General features: G+C 40.3%; 1 protein-coding gene across 9 annotated transcripts in view; it reads right to left on the bottom strand.

Moving 5' to 3' along the window:
• dcbld1.S (discoidin, CUB and LCCL domain containing 1 S homeolog) overlaps nt 1-25,222 on the bottom strand; it is a 53,377-nt gene extending 28,155 nt beyond the window's left edge. For 2 of the 9 annotated variants that reach the window (XM_018264426.2, XM_018264429.2), the window contains exons 1-2: nt 17,061-17,458; nt 5,728-5,949 (exon numbers count right to left, since the gene is read on the bottom strand). In XM_018264426.2, the coding sequence (XP_018119915.1) occupies nt 5,728-5,949; nt 17,061-17,253 (415 nt within the window). In that variant the 5' untranslated portion in view covers nt 17,254-17,458. 9 annotated transcript variants of the gene reach the window in all.
• Nucleotides 25,223-25,726: the final 504 nt, after the last annotated feature.

Genomic DNA, 25,726 nt, shown 5'->3' with positions numbered 1-25,726 from the left:
TGAGACGGCTGCCATGAAGACCTACATTCAGGAAAATCTCCAAAGAGGCTTCATCCGCCTTCTTCCTCCCCTGCTGGTGCTGGATTTTTCTTTGTCGAAAAGAAGGACGGAGGTCTGCGACCATGCATCGACTATAGGGGGTTAAACAAAATCACCATTAAAAACCGTTACCCTCTCCCCCTAATCTCCGAACTCTTCGATCAGTTAAGAGGGGCCAAGATCTTCACCAAGCTGGATCTTCGGGGTGCCTATAACCTCATTAGAGTTCGTGAAGGGGACGAATGGAAGACCGCCTTCAATACCCGAGATGGGCATTATGAATAGGGATGTAGCGAACGTCGGAAAAAAAGTTCGCGAACATATTCGCGAACTTGCGCAAAAACGCGAGCGGTTCGCGAACGGTTCGCGAACCCCATAGACTTCAATGGGAAGGCGAACTTTAACATCTAGAAAAGACATTTCTGGCCAGAAAAATGATTTTAAAGTTGTTTAAAGGGTGAAACGACCTGGACAGTGGCATGCCAGAGGGGGATCAAGGGCAAAAATGTATCTGAAAAATCTGCCTGTGTGTGCTTGGAAGAGATAGTGTAGGGGGAGAGCTGTTAGTGATTTCAGGGACAGATGATAGTAAGTTTGCTGGCTAGTAATCTGCTTGATACTGCTCTGTATTGGAGGGACAGAAGTCTGCAGGGATTTGAGGGACATTTTAGCTTAGGTAGCTTTGCTGGCTAGTAATCTGCTGTTCTCTTTAAACAACTGCCATACGTTGACCTTGTAGGCATTGTTTGCCCAGTTTTTTTGGACGCAGCCACTGAAGCACAGTTGCCAGAAAAAATATGCCATATAAATGCTGAAAATAGTCATTTTTCGCCATACGTTGACCTTGTAGACATTGTTTGCCCAGTTTTTTTGGACGCAGCCACTGAAGCACAGTTGCCAGAAAAATTATGCCATATAAATGCTGAAAATATAAATTTTTTTGGTTGCAGCCACTGAAGCACAGAGGCCAGAAAAATTATGCCATATAAATGCAGAAAATATGCATTTTTTTGGTCGCAGCCACTGAAGCACAGTTGACAGAAAAATTATGCCATATAAATGCTGAAAATATAAACTTTTTTGGTTGCAGCCACTGAAGCACAGAGGCCAGAAAAATTATGCCATATAAATGCAGAAAACATGCATTTTTTGGTCGCAGCCACTGAAGCACAGTTGACAGAAAAATTATGCCATATAAATGCTGAAAATATAAATTTTTTTGGTTGCAGCCACTGAAGCACAGAGGCCAGAAAAATTATGCCATATAAATGCAGAAAATATGCATTTTTTTGGTCGCAGCCACTGAAGCACAGTTGCCAGAAAAAATATGCCATATAAATGCTGAAAATAGTCATTTTTTGCCATATACGTTGAGTCAACGTATGGCAAAAAATGACTATTTTCAGCATTTATATGGCATATTTTTTCTGGCCTCTGTGCTTCAGTGGCTGCGGCCAAAAACACTGTGCAAATAATGCCTACAAGGTCAACGTATACACTACTACAGCGGTGGATACGGATTACGTAAAATATATTATGGCTGCTTGAAAAAAGTCACTCCGGTGTTTTTTCTGGAGACGGTAATATTATGGATATTTAGACAGAATGTGAACAAGGTCACACAGCTAGATGGCGGGTTGAAGAAAACACTGTGCAAATAATGCCTACAGGGCAAATAATGCCTAAAAGGTCAACTTATACACTACTACAGCGGTAGTAAAATAAAAAAAAGTAAAATAAAAAAAAAATGAATATTAAAAAAAAAAAATTAAAGTTGGTGCTGCTGAACTACTAGGAGCAGCAGATTAGCACACCAGTCCCACTCCCCAACACTGCTAGACTAATAGCACTGGGCTCTTATAGTAGTAGTAGTAGTAGTAGTAGTAAAACAACAAAAAAATAAATAAAAGCAGTCCTTACAAGGACTACTGTTATTGCAGCAGTCAGCAGATGAGATCAGAAGCAGGACAGCTGCCCACTGCAGCTACATACAGAGCACTGCAGTAGAAGGTAGATTACTAGCCAGCAAAGCTACCTAAGCTTAAATGTCCCTCAAACCCCTGCAGACTTCTGTCCCTCCAATAACAGAGCAGTATCAAAACGATTACTAGCCAGCAAACTTTCAACTGTCCCTGAAATCACTAACAGGCAGCAGCTCTCTCCCTACACTATCTCTTCAGCACACACAGGCAGAGTGAAAAAACGCTGCAGGGCTTCGGTTTTTATAGGGAAGGGGAGTGGTCCAGGGGAGAGCTTCCTGATTGGCTGCCATGTACCTGCTGGTCTGGGGCGAGAGGGCAAAAAAAAGCGCCAACAATGGCGAACCCAAAATGGCGAACGTCGCGCGACGTTCGCGAACTTCCGGCGAGCGCGAACACCCGATGTTCGCGCGAACAAGTTCGCCGGCGAACAGTTCGCGACATCTCTAATTATGAATATCTAGTCATGCCATTTGGACTATGTAACGCCCCCGCGGTCTTCCAAGAGTTCGTGAATGATATATTCAGAGACCTGTTGGGGCAAAGTGTTGTTGTCTATCTGGATGACATTCTTGTCTTTTCCAAAAATCTCCACGAGCATCGCTCCCAAGTGAAGGAAGTTCTTCTTCGTCTAAGAAAGAATAATCTCTTCGCTAAATTGGAAAAGTGTTCGTTTGAAGTGTCCTCCATCCCTTTTCTTGGGTACATCATCTCCCAGCAGGGTTTCAAGATGGATCCAGCCAAGGTTTCAGCAATTCTTGATTGGCCCCTCCCCACAAGTGTCAAGGCTATCCAGAGATTTATTGGCTTTGCCAACTATTATAGACAGTTTATTAAAGGTTTCTCTTCCAAAATCTCTCCTATCCTGGCCCTCATCCGCAAAGGGGGTAAGCCACAACACTGGCTTCCTCCAGCCCTGGAAGCCTTTGAATCCCTGAAAACTGCCTTTTCTTCTGCACCTATTCTCAGACACCCTGATCTTCTTCTTCCCTTCTTCCTCGAAGTCGACGCCTCAGATGTGGGAGCTGGAGCTGTCTTGTCACAGAGATCTTCCTTGGATGGGAAATTGCATCCCTGTGCATTCTTCTCTAAGAAGTTTTCCTCCTCCGAGCAGAACTACGATGTGGGGAATCGTGAGTTATTGGCAGTGAAACTCGCCCTGGAGGAGTGGAGACATTTACTGGAAGGATCCTCCATTCCCGTGACCATCTTTACAGACCATAAGAACCTCGAATTTATCCAGTCCCTCAAACGTTTGAATCCTCGACAAGCCAGATGGTCACTATTCTTCTCCCGTTTTAACTTCGTCATCACCTTTCGTCCTGGCTCTAGAAATAGAAAGGCTGATGCTTTGTCTAGAAGTTTTATCCTGAAGTTCCCTGTTCCGAAGATCCTGAACCATTGTGCCTTCCTCCAAGATCATAGCTGCCCTATTTCCCTCCTTGGCCTCGCAAATCCTTTCCGCTCAAGCTTCTGCTCCGGACAATATTCCTCTAGTGGTTGCCTTTGTTCCTCCTGATTGTCGCCAGTCTATTCTATCCCAGGCTCACAGTTCTAAACAGGCTGGTCATCCCGGAGTAGAGAAGACTACCGAACTCCTTTCTCGCCTGGTGTGGTGGCCATCCATGAAGAAAGACGTCAAAGACTTTGTTTCTTCTTGTACCATCTGTGCCATTTCCAAGTCTGGACATTCTCCCCCTAAAGGACTCCTTCTTCCATTACCTATTCCATCTCGTCCTTGGACTCATCTTGCCATGGATTTTATTGTGGAACTGCCTGTCTCCTCCGGTCACACTGTCATCTGGGTTGTCGTTGACAGGTTTAGCAAGATGGCTCATTTCATTCCCCTCCACAAACTTCCCTCTGCTCCTGAACTTTCCAAGCTTTTCATCCATCATATTTTTCGTCTCCATGGGTTTCCTGCCGAGATCGTCTCTGACCGTGGCTCACAATTCGTCTCTAGGTTTTGGAGATCCTTATGCAAAGCTCTCAACATTTCTTTACAATTTTCTTCTGCCTATCACCCGCAATCCAATGGAGCTGCTGAGAGAGTGAACCAGGCGTTGGAACAATTTCTTCGCTGCCATGTTTCCCTGTGCCAAGACGATTGGTCGGATCTCCTTCCCTGGGCTGAGTTCGCCCATAACAACGCCTTGCATTCTTCATCACATCAGTCCCCTTTCTTCTGTGTCTACGGTCAGAATCCATTAGCGTTTCCCCAGGATCTTCTCCTCACCAATGTTCCTGCCGCCAACGACCAGGCTGCCCACATGATGGCGATTTGGGCTGCTGTTGCCTCTAATCTACAGAAGAGCTCTCTGATCCAAAAGAGGTTTGCCGACAAGAAGAGGATTCCTGCTCCGCCCTATGCTCCTGGTGATAAGGTCTGGCTTTCCACCCGTAACATCCGCCTGAAGATTCCTACCCCAAAGCTTGGTCCCAGATTCATCGGTCCCTATCCTGTCATTGAAATCATCAATCCGGTGGCGGTTCGTCTTCAACTCCCCCAGAGATGCGGATCCCGAATGTCTTCCATGTCTCTCTCCTTAAGCCTGCTGTGTCTCTTTCTTCTTCTTCTTCTCCCCCAGCTCCAGTCCTGGTTGACAATCACCAGGAATTCGAAGTGAAGAGGATTTTGGACTCTCGTCTTTCCAGGGGCACTCTTCAATATCTCATCGAGTGGAAGGGGTTCGGTCCCGAAGAGTGCTCCTGGGTCAGGAGCTCAGATGTCCATGCGCCCATCTTGGTTCGTAGATTCCATAAATTATTCCCTCTCTCCCCTAGACTCGGTGGTCCTGAGGCCCCCCTAAGGAGGGGGTACTGTAATGGAATCTACTCCAAGTCTTCAAGATGGCGTCCAAGATGGCGACCGCCTGCCTCACCACATGGCTCCTGCCGGGCACAGGTCTATGACCTCATCTCCTTCCCAGTCCAGGATTGGTCGTCGGCGACGGAATGGACGCCGGCGTCAAAATCGGGCGCCGGCGTCAAGACGTCAGCGTGGGGACGCTGGCGTCTGCGTCTGACGCAAGCGCGTCAAAATTTGGCGCCAACCCAGGGACTACTTAAACTCACTTCCCCTTCCAGTCCTTGCCCAACTATAGGTTCCTGCTACAGTGTTCCTGGGTGTTATTATCTATTTTGATTCTTGTGTACCGATTCCTGCCTGTTCTTCGATTTTGCTTGTCTTCTGCCTGGTCTGACCTTTTGCCTGTATTTTGACGATTCTTTGGATAAACCCTTTTGTACCTCGAACCTGGTCTGGTCTCCTCTTTGGTCTACACTATTACTGTGCCTTCGGGTCCGTTACACAAATTAGCAGAAAATATTAAACTTATATCCTTCAGCTCACTAGCATAAGCCTCAGAAACTCAGAATTAGCTTTTTTTTACTGTGACATTACAGAAATGCTTAAAAAAACATAGTCCTGGTTTCACAAGCATTCAATCCCTACGTTTTAATGTCTTCCAAAACAACTTTTGCAGTACTGTAAGTGCAACTTCAGGTATTTTCACCAGCTTTGCATGCTGCTCAGGCGTAGTTTTGGCCAGTTTTTACACACTTGCTTGCTCCATATTGTTCTGATCAGTCAGATTTGGCAAGAAAGGAGTCAATAATAAAGAAAGAAATTACTTGGTCACTCACAGTTGCACTTTATATATCTGGGTACAAAGTTCTATTCTGCTCACATCATAATGTTTCAACTTACCTATCTCCTCAGATGAGGTTCCTTTAAAGATTTTCAGATACGCAGATTCACAGTCCCTTGATTCTATGTCAACATCTGCCAGCATAATATAGAGGTTTTTGCCAGTTTTAACTTTAAGGGTTATTTCACAAAGTGTTTGGTTGGGGTATGTTCCAGGGTAATTCTTGGATGCTAGAGTCCCACTCTCTTCATACAGCATTACATGTCCACATCCATCCCCTGCTGACAACATGTATTAACAGGTTAAAAACATTAAAATAAGCAAAGAATCACAGGTAGTGTTCAATGTTGAGTAACACTAAACACTCAGCAATCCGACTCTACAGGAACCAGATGTTAAAAATGTATCAGTTGGTCCAACAAGAACATACACCTAATATATTTAAACAATAAAAATAAGGATGCAATTTTGTGATTTTGGAAGGGTGATAGTGCTTGGTGCTGCCGCTAAGCAGAGCTGAGAAATACCACTCCACTGATCATCATAAAATCATCATAAATGCATCAATTAGTGAAAATGTTTTCTGACTGTCATGGATAGAAAGATAGATATAGATAGATATAGATATGTATATATATACAGTATATATATATATATATATATATATATATATATATATATATATATATATATATATATATATCCTTCAAGATTCCCCAGATATTTGATAACTTTTTTCCTATGCTTTAATATTATTATAAATACATTACATTTGAGGAGTTATTTTCTTATTAATTTAACAATCAATAAAGAAGACGGAGCTAGTCTTGTCATGACATGATCCCCATTGGCAACCATACCTTGCATGAACAAATACAGGAGTGGCAGAAGCATATTTTATTAGATGTAACAATGTGACCTGTGCGGCACAAGAAAATACAGGGGAAGCTGAACTAAAATATATTGACCATTAAAAAAATCTAATTTCACCTAAGATAATTCCAGGAAAAACAACGCCACTGTCAACCTAACCCTTCAGAGATAAGAAGGTAAACAGGAACTGACTGAAGGACTGTGTCAGGGAAATTAATGTTTTGCCAGAGTATTTGTATGTGTAAACATGAATAACCCAACAAGTCAATTCAAAGTAAAAGGATATCGGAGTGCACTGGTTTTGCAGATAAAAAAAAATATTTACTATTAACATCTTTCCTCCTCTAGGATAGGAACACTGTTGACAATAAATATTAACATATTAAGAACACCCGTGTACAGGGTAAAGTCATATTGTGGATGCAGAAACCCGAAGTGAGAAATCACCTAGCATTACACACCCAGAAGAGCACAGGCCATTGCATTGTAATCCAACCCTATGAGATGTTCTTTATCAAAGAAATCATAATCTGGTTTTCCAATGCATCAAATATTTTTGTGGATTTACCCCACCGACCTTGTAATCCCTATTGAAAGGGTGGTTCACTATTGAAAGGGTGGTAACTTTTAGCATGATTTAGAATGGCCGATTTTAAGCAACTTTTCAATCGGTTTTCATTATTTATTATTTATAGTTTTATAGTTGTTTGCCTTTTTCTTCTGATTCTTTGTAACTTTCAAATGGTTGTCACTGACCCCTTCTAAAAAGCAAAATAAGGCTATAAATGTATCGATATTGCTAATTTCTCTACATCATATTAAAAGTTCTCGACCCCTTTCAGGCAAAGGCACATGGCGTGTTTTCAGGTACTGTACGCATTAACCTGTATTTAAGCAGCTCAAAAACAGATTTTTCCGTTGCTTTCAGGCAATAGTTACCTGGAAACTCTGGAGTTTACAGGAAAATACAATGTAAGCCAACTTCTGTGCTGCCTAAAAACTCTGGCTTGAAGCCCCATGTGTGCCATTACACTAAAATAATTTTTTTAAACTGACACAATTCAGCATGAAATAACGGTCAATGGTCCAATACACACATGGCAACCATAACATTAATAAAGTAATCAGTAATAGTTTGGGGTGCCTCTCCCTAAAGGAGACTAGTGAATTTTCCAAATACAATGAAAGTACACCTCCTCATTTTTCTTCTTGTTCAAACCATATAAAAGTTTGCATAATGTTCAATTACTTTAGAGTTATTTGCAAATCTACTTACTGTCCTTTGCTATTCCTTGCACTGCTGGTTCGGACTACTATCAAAACCAAATATCACTAATCAGTACTTCTATAGCCCATGCCTTGCATGCTTCTGTTATTCTCAAATGTCTCCTTCACAGGTTTTGTACATGTAGTTAAAAGGCAGGGGTGCAAAGAATAGAAAAAGTGCAGACAGTAACAGCTTTCAATAGTATACTGTATTTACTACAAAAAAAAAATAATTCATGCATTTTGAAGAGTTTCTCAGGCGTTTACTTTCATTTTACAAACTTTTATACGGTTTAAACAAGGAGAGAAACAAGGAGCTCAAAAGTGGTAATCCAATGGCAGAAAGTCAGACAAAAAGATGGAGATGAGATAAAAAGCATTAGATGTGAGAAGGAAGTGATTGGATTGAGAATTATAAAAGAAAACAATAAAGAGATGGGGGGAGTAAAAAAAAAAAGTGGGAACCAAGGATAGAAGAGGAAGGCAATTTGGTAGAGGGGAAATCAATAGGACAAAAACAGATATCCAACTAGTTGCTGCAATAGGACCAGGGTTTTTGGCTCTTGAACAAAAGGGGATATAGATCCCTTATTTAACACAATACACATGGATACACAGGATGAGCCCATACAAACAAATCTGCCCACTCCATAGTTACTGACTCCTCTCTAAATGTACCATAGCACTCTGCCCAAGGAGGTGGTCTGTATGTGTAAGTGTGTTTGTGAAAATGTAAATGGGTGTGATGAAAGAAAATGACGGAAAGACTATAAGTAATCAGGGAAAAAGAAACAGTGGCAGGCAAAGGAAAGATAACAGAAAATAACAGAGCTGGTATATTTCAGACAGAGGTATTAATAAGGATGCAGCCACAAAGCATGAAGCTTTTCATCAGTCAAGTACAGTATGTCTTACGGGGTTTAAAAACCTAACTTGGTCGGGGGGGGGCACAAGTCATAAGAAATACAGTACATGGAAGTGTACTGTGACATGGCTTTCTCAAACAATTAAATCAGTGTCCTCCAGAAAAAAGCACACCAGGAAATGTTGATATTTGGGCAAGATTAGTAGATTCTAAACAAGTATAAATGCTGCTTGTTAATATGACTATCTCTTTAAAAGTCCTAGATATCCTGCCACTACAAAATTTCAACCAAAAGGCAAATTTAAGTTTCTTCATAATCTTGTATAACTTAGTTACACAAATTTATTTCAGACAAAATATGTTGATTGGGTCATTAAAAGGCCTCATAAATCCTTTTATACTGCTCACCTTCTTTACTCAACATGAATTAAATAGCCAACTGTGAACAAATTCCTGTGGCTGATTCTTAGAGCAAAAACAAAACCTCAGGAAATCCTTTTCAGATTACGTTATAAAAAGGAAAGAAGCTGATCATCCCAAGACTACCCCCCCTTGTAGTTTACACAGCATCACCTCAGACACACAAAGCCTTTTTATACTTTCCCCCATGGTCTGACAGCAGCCAAATTGCCTCCACTTCTGAAGTTATCAAACAACCCACCATCAGCACTGATGGAATGACTGCCGGTGGTCTGAATGTGACCAAGGTGAGTCACAGTTGTTCAGGCACTCCAAGCTAAACTGCTTCAGTGCTGTAGCACACACTAATATACCCAAGGAGAAGTTCACCTTTAAATACATTTAGGATGTTATAAATGGACTTATTTTAAGAAAATGTGTTTTTTTCCAAATAAATAGCTTTTCTACTTTTCTACTTTCTGGCAAGGGACCGAAAATGCTATCTGGGGTCACTCATACTACAAGCTAATTTTAAGGTGAACCAACAGCATGCACATGTTAATATTTCACCCAGCCCAAACTATACAGTATTTACACTTGTGATTTAAATAGCAGGCCAAAACAAAATAAAACTTTTTATATGCAAAATAAATAACAAAACATACATGCATTAAACCTTTACATGCAATAATATAGTAAATGTGTGTCCAATATATGCACTACTTTATACCACTAGCCCAGTTAATGGTAGCGGCAGCGAGATTTGCAGAATAATATTGTAATACTTGACATACTTCTGTATCATATACAGTATCTAGTACCCTATCTTAATTTTGTAGCACGTAATTTGTTCCTTAGTCTATTTTGGATCACCACAGTGAATCTAGAGTTTATAGTAATCAATGCACTATATCACAGCCCCCCATCTCGCTCTTTTCTATGGAGTAAAATTGTTTTGTAAAACAAAAAAACACAACAGCCAAAAGCCAGATAATAAGATACTTGATGATTGCTAATATTGAATATAATTAAAATAACAATTTTATTAGTTAACCATGCCAACACATAGTTATTAAAACACACTTGTATGCTTGATATAATGAAAAGATTTCAAGGAGAGATGCATTAGCTGCAGACTAATTATGTATGCACCATTGCAATTGAAATTGCTTCCTCAAGAGTGAGTGTTAGTATAAGTCACAAATAATGTCTTGCATACCAAAATTGGTCTTTTATTTTTAAAATAACTCCCATTATGGCACTTATATTGATATCCGAAATACTTCAGTATAAGATCAGTGTGTTGCTCGTATCCGTATGAGTTCAGTGCTTCACAGCATATTAAATAAGATCATGTTATGTAGTGCCAATACTTATCTGCCATCGCAGATGTGATAGAGATCAACTTGATTTTAAATGTCAACTGTTCCATACACCAATGTAACTTCCATTAAGACCTCCGTCTAATTACATCCAACGAGCAGCATATCTCTCAGATTCCCTCATTATGCACCTGGGGAGAGACAATTCCTGGGAGACTTCTGTGCACAGGATCACAGAGGGGCCCCTCTTCCACAGGGGTTTTCACTTCTCAAAAGCGGTTTCACTACCCAGTGTAGCTTTTCATGAGGCACTATATCACAGCCCCTCCCCTCACCTTGCTCTTCCCTAGGAGTGAAATTGTTTTGTGTGTTAACAGTCTGAAATATCTGGGTGCTATCAACAGGGGTTTTTCATTGATGTTTAATCTCTGATCTAAAAGGCTTGGCCTAATAATTGACCTAGTGTGGATGCTCCCACTGAAATGTTTGAATGAGTAGGTGTTTGGGACACTAAGGGGCAAATTCACTAACCTCAGTTGCAACACTTCGCCAGGCGTAGATTCGCCAGGACAATGCTAATTCACTAAAATCCGAAGTTGCGCTAGCGTTGCATAATTTGCATACGGCGGGAAGTTACAGTTGAATGGACATATATGTTGCAGCCAATACATTACACTACACTACACAAGCCCAGGAAATCTTAATGAAATAAAATAGAGTTGGTATATTGTCCTACATATGAGCTCAGTGTATAGTTTATGTGCCATATGTTAGGAAATGTAGGGGGAAAGCCGGTTACCCCAGAAAAAAAATTATGATCTTTTGAAGCCTATCACCCTGAAAAATGAAAAGTCGCCAGCGTTTTTTGGGACTTAGAAAAATTTTCAACTCCTATCTACTCTATTGCACTTCGCCTGGTCTGAGGTGGCGAAGGCAAGTCTGGCACAAGAGGTAACGTTCAGTAAAATCCACATCTTAGTGAATTTGCGTAGTTACGTCCATTCACCAAAGCGCAACTTCACCAGGCATAAGGGAGCGAATTAGCGCTAGAGTCTATCTCCTTCGCTAGCGAAGTTATGCCAGCGACCATTAGTACATCAGCAAAATAACAAAATGGTGTCACGCTGGCGAATTTTCGCTAACGTTAGTCACTTCGCCCTTTACTAAATCTACTTTAGGCTAGTATACTATGTAACTTTATGCATATAGTGGGAAGATTGTCTGCTCTACTAATTCTAAGTCTAAAATAAGAATAAAGCACAATGGCCTACAGCTGCCCGCTGACTAATAACAGGTGAGTCAGTGCTGTCTATCCCAGACTATTTGATTATAAGCATGATGATTACAGTATAATGAAACCTGCTCTGTCTCAGAGGAAATAGTTGGTTGGCAAGCAAAGGGGCCGATTCACAAAGGGTCGAATATCGAGGGTTAATTAACCCTCGATATTCGACTGGGAATTGAAATCCTTCGACTTCGAATATCGAAGTCGAAGGATTTTAGCGCAAATAGTGCGATCAAACGATCGAAGGATAATTCCTTCGATCGAACAATAAAATCCTTCGAATCGAACGATTCGAAGGATTTTAATCCAACGATCGAAGGAATATCCTTCGATCACAAAAATTTAGGAAAGCCTATGGAGACCTTCCCCATAGGCTAACATTGAGTTCGGTAGCTTTTAGATGGCGAACTAGGGGGTCGAAGTTTTTTCTTAAAGAGACAGTACTTCGACAATCGAATGGTCGAATAGTTGAACGATTTTTAGTTCGAATCCTTCGATTCGAAGTCGTAGTCGATGTAGCCCATTCGATGGTCGAAGTAGCCCAAAAAACACTTCGAAATTCGAAGTTTTTTTACTTCGAATCCTTCACTCGAAGTTAGTGAATCGGCCCCTAACTATAAATATTTTTTTCTCATAGGAATCTGAACAATAAAATATTTCTTGTTTCTTTTTGTGCTACAATTATTTCCCTAAATTTGAGTAATAATCATGGCTGTCATATTATATGTACAGAAAATGCATATGCAGAAGGATGACATTTGCTGCTGTATAAAAAGTTGTTATTGCCATTGTCACTAAAGAAAAGGCAATTTTAAAAAGAACAATACTTTGGGAAGCATATAACTTTCCTGCAGTGGTGTTTCATGATAATGTATGTGTCTGTTTTTTATAGCTCTGGCTATAATATAAAATTATTTTAAGTCAGTTAGTCTGGTCAAACACCAGTCCAACAGTAAAAAAAAACCTGCTGCTACTGTCAAAGCATGTATTGCTGCTTAGTACAAGTGCAAATGCCTTTGGCACCCTGCAGCACATATACATTGTGGTTAAGAGCCAACATGTGACAGAAGAGCGCCTCCCAATAAGGGAATCAGTCAAGCCAAGTAAGGAAGAATTTAGAAAGAAACAAGATCAGTGTAAAACCAGTGGAGCATGTTGTGTTTCGTTTTCTGAGGATCAGAAAGCTTAAATGCCATTCAAAACCCAGAAAATGCTAAAGTCAGCTTTGTGTGTGCCAGCTGGCCACCCTCCAGCAAGACACCAATTTAAATGAGTTCATAATATCATTACGCAATGTTGTAGGTGCAACAGGAAGGCATTTTGCAAAGTGGTAACTCAGCTTTCTATGTTCTCAGTTCTCACAAAAAGCACTAGCATTTTCAGAGTAATAATTCTGTTAGGTTATATAGCTTCCATTCTTAATTACACTTAATCAAACAAAACTTTACTTGACAAAGGGGAAAAAATGCTGTTTTAGTAAGGGGAAAAATAAAACTATAGTAAACTATAGAATTATTTCCATAAAGAACAACAGTACATTGTACATTGTTGTTGCCATTTGAAGCATAAGATACTGTTAGTGTAACATATAGTAGGACAACAGACAGGAAATCCTATGGATATATTTAGCAGTCGGTATGATGTGAGCAGTGGAATGTTATCTCTCAAACAATAATAGGTTCAGCAGATACAAAGCAGCTACAGCAACAGGAACCGAAACAAGAGCAAAATATGAAAATCAATGTCCGGGGACTCAAATTCCTGTGTATTCTATACCATTAGAGAAAGTCAAAAATTTGATTAACACGTGCTAATAACAGGATAAAGCAACAGGCACAGACACCATGGAAAATATGACAATACATGTCTGGGACTTTAAAAACAAAGTTCCTGTTTATTCTATACCATCAAGATAAAGACAGAAATTACATTTACACATGTTAGTTGCAAATTCTTTAGAGTTAACAGGATAATAATTTACTAGTTCCATAGCAAACCAGTCCCTACAGTGCTGTATAAAGTCTTTTGATTCACACACCAGACCTAAAGAAAGAGAACACTACATTCCTTCAGCATACTTTCTCATGTCAAAATATAATAGTTTTATATTTTAAAGCCCAGTTTACCAAATACTGTAAATGGATTTATTTAGTACATGAATGCATACTTTTATATGTGTAGTACAAAAAGTATACAAAACAGTAGAAGACATTTCCATGCTTTTACAATACAGAAATGGGAGGACAAACAAAAGCTCAAAACCTGAAATCAGCTGTTTGGGACATGAACCTTTTGGCCCACAGAACGGTATCAAGATTAAAAAAAGTGACTCGTGAATATTTGGTGCCACCGAAATAGTGCCGACAGAGTAAGTCTCAGCCCATTCACTTCACCGGAATATACTGTAATTCAAGGCATAGTCTCACACAAGAATTCTGCACAGTATTATCAGTCTCTAAGTAGTGTCACATGAGGTCACTTTGGTTGCTTTAAAGGGGTTGTTCACACCTAACAACACTCTTTTCAGTTAAGTTTTTTCAAATTGTTCGCCATAAACAAAGACTTTTTTCAACTGCTTTCCATTTTTTATCGCTTTCCCGCAATTCAAGTTTAAAGTTTAATGTTCCTGTCTCAGAGTTTCAGTCTGGCAGCTCAGTGATCCAGGAGCATTCTAAACTGTTTGGTACATTTATTTGATGCAATTAGTTGATACATTTCTCAGCAGTATCTGTAGAATATTAGCAACTACTGTATAGTATCAATTTTAACAGCTGCCTTTAATGAAGCTCAGGGATTCTTTTCAGCAGGAACAAAGATAACAAATGAATTGACTAAATGTATCAATTTAAACAGTTAAGGGTGGTGGCACACTCTGCCACTTGGGGAGATTAGTCGGCCAGTGACAAATTGCCTCTTTTTCGGTCGACTGCCCCCCCCGAAATGCCTTCCATTGGCTAGAATGTAAATCGCCGGCAGGATGGCACTCAGATCGCTTTGTTTTTAAGTCGACCAAAGTTGCACTTGGGAAAGCCGAATTGATCCGAGTGCCATCCCGTCGGCGATTCACATTCTAGCCGGCAGGAAGGCATTTCGGGGAGATTAGTCGCCAGAAGAAGAGACGATTTGACGCTGGCCGAATAATCTCCCCAAGTAGCAGCGTGTGCCACCACCCTAAAGAGTGGGCAAGGTGAAAAATTAAACTAAACTTCAATATTAGAAAAACTGTCATAAATAGAAAACAGAAAGTAATCTTTTCCAATTTGGTGACTGCCGTTAGCAAGTGGAGATTTCTTCTCTGCACCTTGTAAGGGATCCACATGAGGCAAAGTCCACCATAGGTCAAAAATAGGGCAACCAAACTATAATACCACTTCTTCATATGCTCACTTATTTGAGTGCCATTTGAGCTAGTGAATGTAAATAGAAGTGTAATTTTCCAGACACAATGGCAATCTAACAGCACTCAAAGAGTAGAGCTGGCCAACCAACTAAAAAATAAATAAATAAATAAGGGTGATTCCAGTCCGGCTCAGCTATGAATCTCAATTAGCAGGATGTAACTGAACTGAATCTATCATGATGACTTAGGAAAGGGGCAAAAGGTTTTAAAAAAACTAAAAATATATATCTGGAATTTTCTGGTTAAGGAGTATTTCTGTAATATGGAGAATAATGCTTTAATACTAATGTCACACCTTGCTGTACCAGTTCAGAAATGTATGAAACCTCCTATGCCGCATATCATGGAACTACCTGTCACCGCTGATATGGTATGATGCATTTTTGGACACTATCAGCTGTGACAGGCGGATTCCTTTCCTGGTACCTGGGATCACTGACGTAACTGAGGGGAATTCTTTAGAATATGGCACATGTTTAAATTTAAAAAAAAATGTGTGTCTGCATTTTCAGGTAACAATCACTCAAACAAAAACTGTATGCTATTATTTCCTTAATTATAATCAGAAAAGATTAATTACAGTTCCTGCCATTAGGTAACCATGAACTTTTTTTTTCATACAAAGTATACAGAATAGAATGCTAAGTGTTATCATAGGCTTGTTCACTGCAATTTATAAGAAAAAGAAATTCGGATGCACACCTGTTAGTTGCAATTGTGTCCAAACGATGATTTATTTGAAGCCCAAAGTATACATCACAAAGGGGCAACCTGATGCATACTTTGGGCTTCAAATAAATCACTGTTTGGACACAATTGCAACTAACAGGTGTGCATCTGAATTTCTATTGTCATTTACCCATTGACCCTTATGCGAGGGAAGGGTCTTCCGGATAAGCACCCTACACTTACAACTAGTGTGTTGGGATTAGGTTGAGCTCTCCATGTTCGTGCATTGCAATTTATAAGCATACTGACCAATCACATATCACATAGTCAGTATACAAACCATCTTACATTAACACACATCTACCATGCACATAAAACTCAATTGCTTTTTAAAGCAATTATTTTCTGAATTTACACACACTGTATCCCCCACTAGGTTACAGCACTGTCACATACATTGTCTCCCCCCTAGGTTATAGCCCTGTCACACACACTGTATCCCCCACTAGATTATAGCACTGTCACACACTGTGTCCCCTCGGAGGGGGGTAACTACAGAGGAAGCAGACCCTGAAGCTGCAGGGGGGCAGAAGGTATAGGGCCACATGAGGCCTTAATTCATATACAATTTCAATAAATATTGGTAAAACAGGTCAACCTCACCCTCCCAACCTCAACGCCCCCTGATGTTCAGAATGATGTCACGCACATGGTGCACATGATGTCACTTCCACTGCTCTGAATTGGTCCCTGTACCCATCACCCTTCCCAGCTGCACCACCAGATTTCAGTAGTAAGTCTCTGCGATGATTTTTTAAAAACTTTATTTTGAAATTTTTTTCAAATATAAAGGCACTCAAGGGCTGCTCCCAAAAATGTGTATATATATGAATATGGGCCTGCATCTAGTAGGCCTGAAAAATTATTTGCTGCGGGCCCAGTGATCTCTAGTTACACCACTGCTCCCCCCACTAGGTTATAGTACTGTCACACACTATATAAAACCCCCAAGTAAGTAACCAGGACACAGTGTATATATACCAGTCACAATGCCACACTGGGCTCCTTTACAGTGCAGTAACACATAATAACCAATTAGAGATTTGCACTTATTATAATTACCTGCGGTAGTTACTAAAGTGAGTTCCTGGTTAGTTGCTCGAGTTCCCAAAAGTGACGAAATTGAATAAGTCCGACAGGGCTCTCCCACACCACTAGTACAACCATAGACAGCAAGCCCTGCTCCTATGAGTGGCCCATGCTCGCAGTTAGAAGCACGCTTGAGCAATATGAAGAGAAAGTACAGTACTCACCCAGGGTCTCTGCCACTAGTAAGGGTGGGATGGTCACTGAGATCCCGAGCAGGGCAAGTATTCCAGTCACAGGCTGCACCCAGCAGACTCCCCTGCCCAGAGCCATGACTTGCTTACGACCTTCCCTTCCACTTCCCACAAAGTTTGCAATGGGCTTAAAACAAGAGAAATGGTACGTCTCCTCCTCAGACATGCATTAAACTAGTTTTATGTCAGCCTCTCACAACCTCAGATTGGAATATGACCCCTCTATTCCGCCTAATGTTAGGAGATCACAACTCCCGACATACACCCAGCAGCACTCTCTCCGAACTCTTCCACATTGTACTCTGTACTGCCTGACACCCAGCGCTTTCGCTGAACCTGGGGGAGGGATGTGTCGGAGGGAGAGGAAGGCTGTTGAATCATACTGACATCTAGTGTCCATTAGGCAAAACTTCTCATTTTGTAGGTTCTTCAGAAACTAACCTTCAGCCCAGCTGTGGTGTTGCATGTAATTCTTTTATCTTCTTTTAATACTTTTATTAGATATATAGTAGAAAATCAAAAGTATTTTACACTAGTTCTGCTACAGAATGCATTCAAACCTTTTATATTGTGACATTTGTGTTAAAACCAGCCTAACTGGAAAAACGAGAGTAAGGATGACAAAAATGTGGTTATGGATGACTGAACTATGCCTGTGGTGAAAAAACAACCACATTCCGGAATACAATTTGTACATTTTTTAATAAACACCCATAAGTAATGCCTGAAGCTCAAAATTAGTCACTCTTGCCATGTTGCTTTTACTCTTTTTTTAAAGTATGGGTCCCTCAGCCATGGAATATGGGTAATCAAAATCTCGGCTGCTGTTATAGCACCACCATTTACAGCCAAAATGGAATCATGAAAACAATAATATATCATCATCAGAATGTATTATTGATAGGGATGCACCGAATCCACTATTTTGGATTCGGCCGAACCCCCGAATCCTTTGTGAAAGATTCGGCAGAATACTGAACCGAATCCGGACCCTAATTTGCATATGCAAATTAGGGGTGGGAAGGGGTAAATTTTACTTCCATGTTTTGTGACAAAAAGTCACGCAATTTCCCTCCCCATCCCTAATTTGCATATGCAAATTAGGATTCAGATTCGGTTCGGCCGGCCAGAAGGATTCGGCCAAATCCGAATCCTGCTGAAAAAGGGCGAATCCTGACCGAATCCCAAACTGAATCCTGGATTCAGTGCATCCCTAATTATTGACAGGGATGGGATATAGTAATTAAATTACCACATTACAATGACTATAAGCAAACCTGGACCAAGCTAAACAGCCCCACACTTAACCAAGCATATCATTAATAAACAAGGACATTTCTTTCACGAGACAAGTTAAATCCCCTGCTTCAGGCTCTGAATCCACTAGTGATGCACTTTTTGGGAATTTTACTACTAGTTCCTGGCCATAACCTACCCCTTCTCAATCCAAGCCTGACCCAGTCCAAGGTTGAGAATCGTTGGCAGGGATAACAATGGACTTAATCACCTGAGAGGGTTGGGACAGGTGGTTCTTATAGGTTTCGAGCTGAACCAGGGGCGTAACTACAGAGGAAGCAGACCCTGCGATTGCAGGGGGGCCCAGGGGGTATAGGCCCTAATTGATGAGCAATTTCAAGATTTATTGATAAAAAAGGACAATCTCTGGATATGTTGGGGGCTCTAAAATTAATTTGCTGTGGGGCCCAGTAACATCTAGTTATGCCACTGAGCTGAACCACACGCTGTTAGTATCCAGGGATGGCTAAAATCATTTCTCTCCAGGGAAAGTAAGAACAGAGCTTCCTGTTTTTCCAACAGGATGTTCATCTCTTTTAGTGCAGTAGCACTCTTTACACTAGCAACCTGCCCATTTCTGCCAGGCAGGAAATGCTGTTTTATAAAAGTGCTTGCACTAAAAAACAGATTACACTGCTACCAAAGCAAAAACGAACACAATTGCAATGTGTAATATGGATTCCTGCATAGCCGTGTTACTGATATACAAAACTATGTATGATGTTCAAAATATATGCTATATGTCTGGCATCCAGCAGAAGTGCAACAATAGAGAAAGCAGATCCATCCAAAAATGTACAAACCTTAGTCACAGGAACAAATGCACCATCTTTGTAGGAGGATGGATCTGATTGCTATTTTAATAAGACTGGAATATGAATTGGCAAGAATTTGAATAGAAATATTGTTAATAAAAAGTGACAATAACAATACATTTGTAGCCTTACACAGAGAATTTGCTTTAGCATCTGGATCTGATGACATCCATGGGTGACTGTCACTACTTTTGTGGGACATAACTTTTATACAATTGCTGTCTGTCAATTAATGGCCAGAACATAGTCTGATTTTTTTTTCCTACTTATTTTAATCTGAATGGTTAATGGCAGATCGTTACACTGAAACAAATGTTTGGTGCACAAAGAATAAAATTTGCACATCTATGGCCATCTTAAATCAAATAATTAAACAACTATAAAATAAAAAATAAATAATAAAGACTGATTGAAAAGTTGCTTAGAATTTACCATTCTATAGCATACTGAGAGATAACTTAATGGTAACAACCTCTTTAATGTCCCCAATTCAAGTCCTGTCATGTGTTTCCCATTCAAGTGAATTCGAAGTGTCAGTGGTGGATTTTGCGTTTCTTCACCAACTGCAAAAGAGTATACACTAAGGAGCAGATTTATTAAGTGTCAAAGTGAAAATTCAAATTTTTTTTGGATTAAAAATCTCAAATATCGAATTGTGAATAATCCAAACTCAATTTGAGTTTTAATTCGAATTTCGAGATTTATCATACTCTGGCCCTTTACGAACTCAAATTTAACTATTCGCCAACTAAAACCTGCCAAATTACTGTATAAGTCAATGAGGGAGGTCCAGGGATCAATTTGGTGATGTTTGCAGCTTTCCTGACATTCTAATTTTTTTAGATTTGAGTCGAGTTTTTCTAGTTTTTGAGTCCACTCAATTCGTCCGAGCGGAAAATAATTTGATTTTATTAATACATTTAGATTAGTCGATTTCAAGTTCATGTGTTTTAAAAAACTCACATGAATTCGAAATTCAAACCTTGATAAATGTGCCTCCCTGTGTCTGATAGATACTATAGATATAAAATACACAGTAATATTATAGATATAACATGGCTATACCATATTTATAATATCTAGGTATATTCTGGAATGCTGGTGTTCCTCTGTTTTCTCAGCCGAGTAGCATTGTACTGTGCTTTGCATCACATCCTTATTTTTTAAGTAGGATAAAGTGCAGGTTTGGTTTGCACAGTACCTGAACATTACTCTTACTATCCTTGAGTTTTGTAATAAACATAATAAAAATCCTAGAATATATCATTCACTGGTTACACTTTTCGTTCAAAGAACATATAACAACAGGTTTGGTTTGTCAAAAAAACCTTGCATCACCCATATAGCCACATGTTGGTAAGTGCCAGAATAGGGTTCACACCATATATTCTCATCTGAAACAGAAGTACCCAAATTCTGCAGAGGGTTAAATTTTGAAGTAAACAACAGTAATAGAAAGATTTTGACCCCAAAATTCTGATAATCCAACGGAGCAACCGCACAGACCTCGGATAAGCCTGATGACCATGCAGACACTTAGCAAATTCACTAGGGACTCAGATCCCCCTAATCATCCATTACCCTGCACTAAAGAGCAAAGGCAGGAGGTAACCCAACAAGCTATATTAACCCCAGCACAACCCCCGGAACCAGTCCAGCACAAGCTAGATGAGCTATGAGTTATGGTAAATGTACCTATTACACTGGGAAATTTTGAAATTACATTAAGCCTTTAAACCAATGAACTATTCAAATACCTTAGGTCCCCCCCCCCAATACAATTCAGTTATGTTTCAGTTTTTGTGAACAAAACCTGCTCACGTTGGGAAAGTGTAGGTGGGCACATGGCACAAATGCCCCCATGCAATATACAGCTCTACTGTCATCTCTTCATCCCCCAACCTTTTTCAGTAACATTTGAGGAACAACCGCCCCCCCAGACTATTCTTTGGAGGATGTGATGCAATATCTAAACCTTGATTCCACAGAGATCCAGCACCCTGCCCTATTATTACAGACTCAAAAATGATGGAAATCAAAATTCTCTCCTGGAATGTCAGAGGTCGAGGCAACCCAATAAAGAGAGGCCTGGTCTTTAAGACCATACGCAGAACCAAACCCCATCTGATACTACTTTAAGAAACTCATCTGATAAGATCCTCACCATGAGGAAACCTGGGATAGGTGTTTCTTACCACTCTTCCTACTCCTCATATGTCAGAGGAGTTTCTATACTGGTAACAAGGAACTTAATAGGGTAATATCTGATGCTGATGGTCGTTTAATCATTATGTCTTTTAACTTACATGGTAAACCGTATATTATTATGAATGTATATATGCCTCCCTTGTCAGTGAAACACTGCTGTCCCTCATTATGGATAAGGTACTGTCCTTAACACATGTGCCCCTTATTTTTATGGGGGATTTTAATGCAGTCCTATCTGAAAAGACAGACAGATTATACCCCAGTGCAAAGCCAAATAATACTCTTTTGACATGGGCCTCTACCTTTAACCTATATGACCTCTGGAGAAGGAAACACAAGACTAAAAAAGATACACCTGCTACTCTGCAACTCATAATACCAAGTCCTGTATAGACCTTGCCCTTGGGACAGTAGAATCAGAGACTCAAACAATCTCGATTGAAATATTACAAGGGGGAATCTCTGATCACTCCCCTCTTTTGTTACAAATTGAGACAAACTCCTCTCCTATAAAAAAAATATGGAGGCTCCATAGATTTTGGCTTCAACAAGACTCGATAACAAAGGCCGTAGAGAATAAGTTGAAAGCATATATTGACATCAACACAGAGACAGCTCCCCCCCCCCCAAATGGTATGGGACTCCCAAAAGGCCTATGCTAAAGGTATTTATATACAACAGATTAAAAAATTGAATGCTATAACTAAAGGGGAAATAGACACTTTATAACTATAAGCCGTTAAAGCTGAAAGGACTTTCTGCAACAACCCCTCTCACTACATTATCCTGGGCTTCATCAACCCCCTGTACTTCTCTCACAACCCTACAATATTCCACAGATAAGACTTGCAGCATCTAATCTGTTTCATTACTACCTAGCTACGAAACTGGTAACAGCTTGCTGGTGGGCCACCACATCATCCCTAAACTGTGCCACTACAATAGAAGCACAAATGGTAGGCTCATACAAAGCACTAAAATCCGTACTATATCGAGGAACCAATGGGAAACAGAGCATATCACAACTAACCAAAGCAATGGTACAAGTTTGGAAGCAGCATTTACACAATTTCCCAGAAATTACCATCATGACTATATATATACTCCCCTATGGTGTAACCCACAGCTACCCCATTTACCATCCAACACTAATATATGGGCACAATATCATATCAAATACCTGGGATACATGACTGATAATGGTGCATTACTTTCCTTTGACGATCTCAAAGCCAAATACAATCTGCCAAACAAGATGTTCTTCCGATATATCCAGATCCGACATGCTTTAAAGACCCAATATGGAAATACATATAATGACATGACCCCTAGAAGGCTGAAAGACATGTTATATACACTCCGGACTTATCAAAACTGGCATCTCAATTCTACAGTCCAAAATAATAATCGCGGACTCCACCAGATAAAGTTAAATCCACGTGCGAACCAAAATATTAAAATAAATCCATCTTTATTGTGTAATATTTAAAAATAGAGGGCAGGGGAAGATTGCTTGACGCGTTTCGTGACGACAAGGTCACTTCATCAGAAGCATTCCGAATAGAATGCTATGGGGCACATTTACTTAGCTCGAGTGAAGGATTAGAAGGAAAAAACCTTAGAATTTCGAATGTCTTTTTTGGCTACTTCGACCATCGAATTGGCTACTTCGACCTTCAACTACGGCTTTGAATCGAATGATTCGAACTACAAATCATTCGACTATTCGACCATTTGATAGTCGAAGTACTGTCTCTTTAAAAAAAACTTCGACCACCTACTTCGCCACCTAAAACCTACCCAGCATCAATGTTAGCCTATGGGAAAGGTCCCCATAGGCTTTCAAGGCAATTTCTGATCAAAGGAAAATCGTTCGTTCGATGGATTAAAATCTTTTGAATCGTTCGATTCAAAGGATTTAATAGTTCGATCGAACGATTTTTCCTACGATCGAACGAACGAACGAATTGCAGTAAATCCTTCGACTTCGAAGTCGAAGGATTTTACTTCGACAGCCGCATATCGAGGGTTAATTAACCCTCGATCTTCGACCCTTAGTAAATGTGCCCCTAAGTGTTAGCATAGGCTTATTCACTGCAATCTATGAGCATACTGACCAATCGCATCAGTCTGTATACAGACCATCTTAAATTAAAACACATCTAGCATGCACATACAACTCAGGAGGCATTTGTGGTTTGTGATTTTTTTTAAAGCAATTATTTTCTCAATTAACACACACTGGAGCTCATTTATAAACTTCACACAGGGCACATTGGTTCACGCAGTGAATACATTTGCCCTGTACATGGTTACATTTATAAAGCTGAATGAGTGTGCAAACAGAATTGTGAATTCTTTTTTGCAATGTGAATGTCTATAAGAGCTTTTTTAAATATGTCAAAATCACAAAATCACATAAGTTACTGTCAATGCTATTTTCATGCACAACAACCTCGCACAGTGGGCGCACTCACGCAAACACCCACCTCATTTGCGAAAATGTATTCACAATGTGAATTTGCGAAACCCGGAAAGACAGTGCAATGTATTAGCGATGAGGAAAAAGCATGTGCAGTACAACCATTTGCAAATAAATATGCACTGCGCGAACTTTATAAATGTCACACACATTGTCTCCACCTCTAGATTACAGCACTGTCACACACACACTGTACCCCCCAACTAGGTTATAGCACTGTCACACGCTGTATTGGTAAAACAGGTCAACCTCTAGAAAAAGATGTATAGAGCCCCCTGATGTGAGGAATGAGGTCACACACATGGTGTACATGACGTCACTTCCAGTGCTCTGAATTGGACCCGGTACCCATCACCCTCCCCAGCTGCAGAGTCTCTGCGGCAGATTTTTAAAACTTTATTTTGAAAACATTTTTCAACTATAAAGGCCTGAGGGCTGCCCAAAAAAAGTGCCTATATAATATGAATATGGCCCTGCATCTAGGGAAACTGAAAAATAATTTGCTGCAGTGCCCTGTGATCTCTAGTTATACCACTGCAACTCCCCATTAGGTTACAGCACTGTCACACACACTGTTTCCCCCCACTAGGTTACAGCACACACCATAACACACACCGTATCCCCCACTAGGTTATAGTACTGTCACACGCACACTATATAAAACCCCCAAGTAAGTAACCAGGACACAGTTTATATACACCAGTCACAATGCCACCCTGGACTCATTTACTACAAGGGGTACATTTGCCCAGTGCAGTAACACATAATAACCAATTAGAGATTTGCACTTATTATAATTACCTGCGGTAGTTACTAAAGTGAGTTCCTGGTTAGTTGCTTGAGTTCCCGAAAGTGACAAAAGCGAATAAGTCCCACAGGGCTCTCCCACACCACTAGTACAACCATAGACAGCAAGCCCTGCTCCTATGAGTAGCCCATGCTCGCAGTTAGACGCACGCTTGAGCAATATGAAGAGAAAGTACAGTACTCACCCGGGGTCTCTGCCACTAGTAAGGGTGGGATGGTCACGGAGATCCCGAGCAGGGCAAGTATTCCAGTCACAGGCTGCACCCAGCAGACTCCCCTGCCCAGAGCCATGACTTGCTACGACCTTCCCTTCCACTTCCCACAAAGTTTCTTTTTTAAATAAAATAAATGGTACGTCTCCTCCTCAGAAGTGCATTGAACTGGTTTTATGTCAGCCTCTCACAACCTCAGATTGGAATATGACCCCTCTGTTGCGCCTAATGTTAGGAGATCACAACTCCCGACATACACCCAGCAGCACTCTCTCCGAACTCTTCCACATTGTACTCTGTACTGCCTGACACCCAGCGCTTTCCCTGAACCTGGGGGAGGGATGTGTGGGAGGGAGAGGAAGGCTATTGAATCATACTGACATCTAGTGCCCATTAGGCGAAACTTCTCATATTGTAGGCTCTTCAAAAACTTATCTTCAGCCCAGCTGTGGTGTTGCATGTAATTCTTTTTTCTTCTTTTAATACTTTTATTAGATATATAGTGAATAAAGTGCCCCCTCTTGTAAAATATAAGGATATTATAAGTTACAGAGGAGTTTCATGACCATATAAAAACACAAGGCCGAGTGTTTTTATACAGGTAATGAAACTCCGAGGTAACTTCTAATATCCTCATATTTTCCAACCGGGGGTACATTATTTATTATAATACACAAATTTCAGTGAGTAATGTGACAGAAATTATATCAAATTTCACCGTGTATAACTGATGACATCAGAACTCACCGTTTATAAGGATATAATTTACAGGATATTCATGGCTTTTGTGTATTATATAGTAGAACGTTTGGGAAGCGG

The sequence above is a fragment of the Xenopus laevis genome, chromosome 5S, assembly GCF_017654675.1.
Source record: "Xenopus laevis strain J_2021 chromosome 5S, Xenopus_laevis_v10.1, whole genome shotgun sequence".
In the NCBI taxonomy this organism is placed as follows: domain Eukaryota; kingdom Metazoa; phylum Chordata; class Amphibia; order Anura; family Pipidae; genus Xenopus; species Xenopus laevis.
Note: the sequence above shows the minus strand (reverse complement) of the source record. Positions and strands in the feature narration are given on the sequence as shown.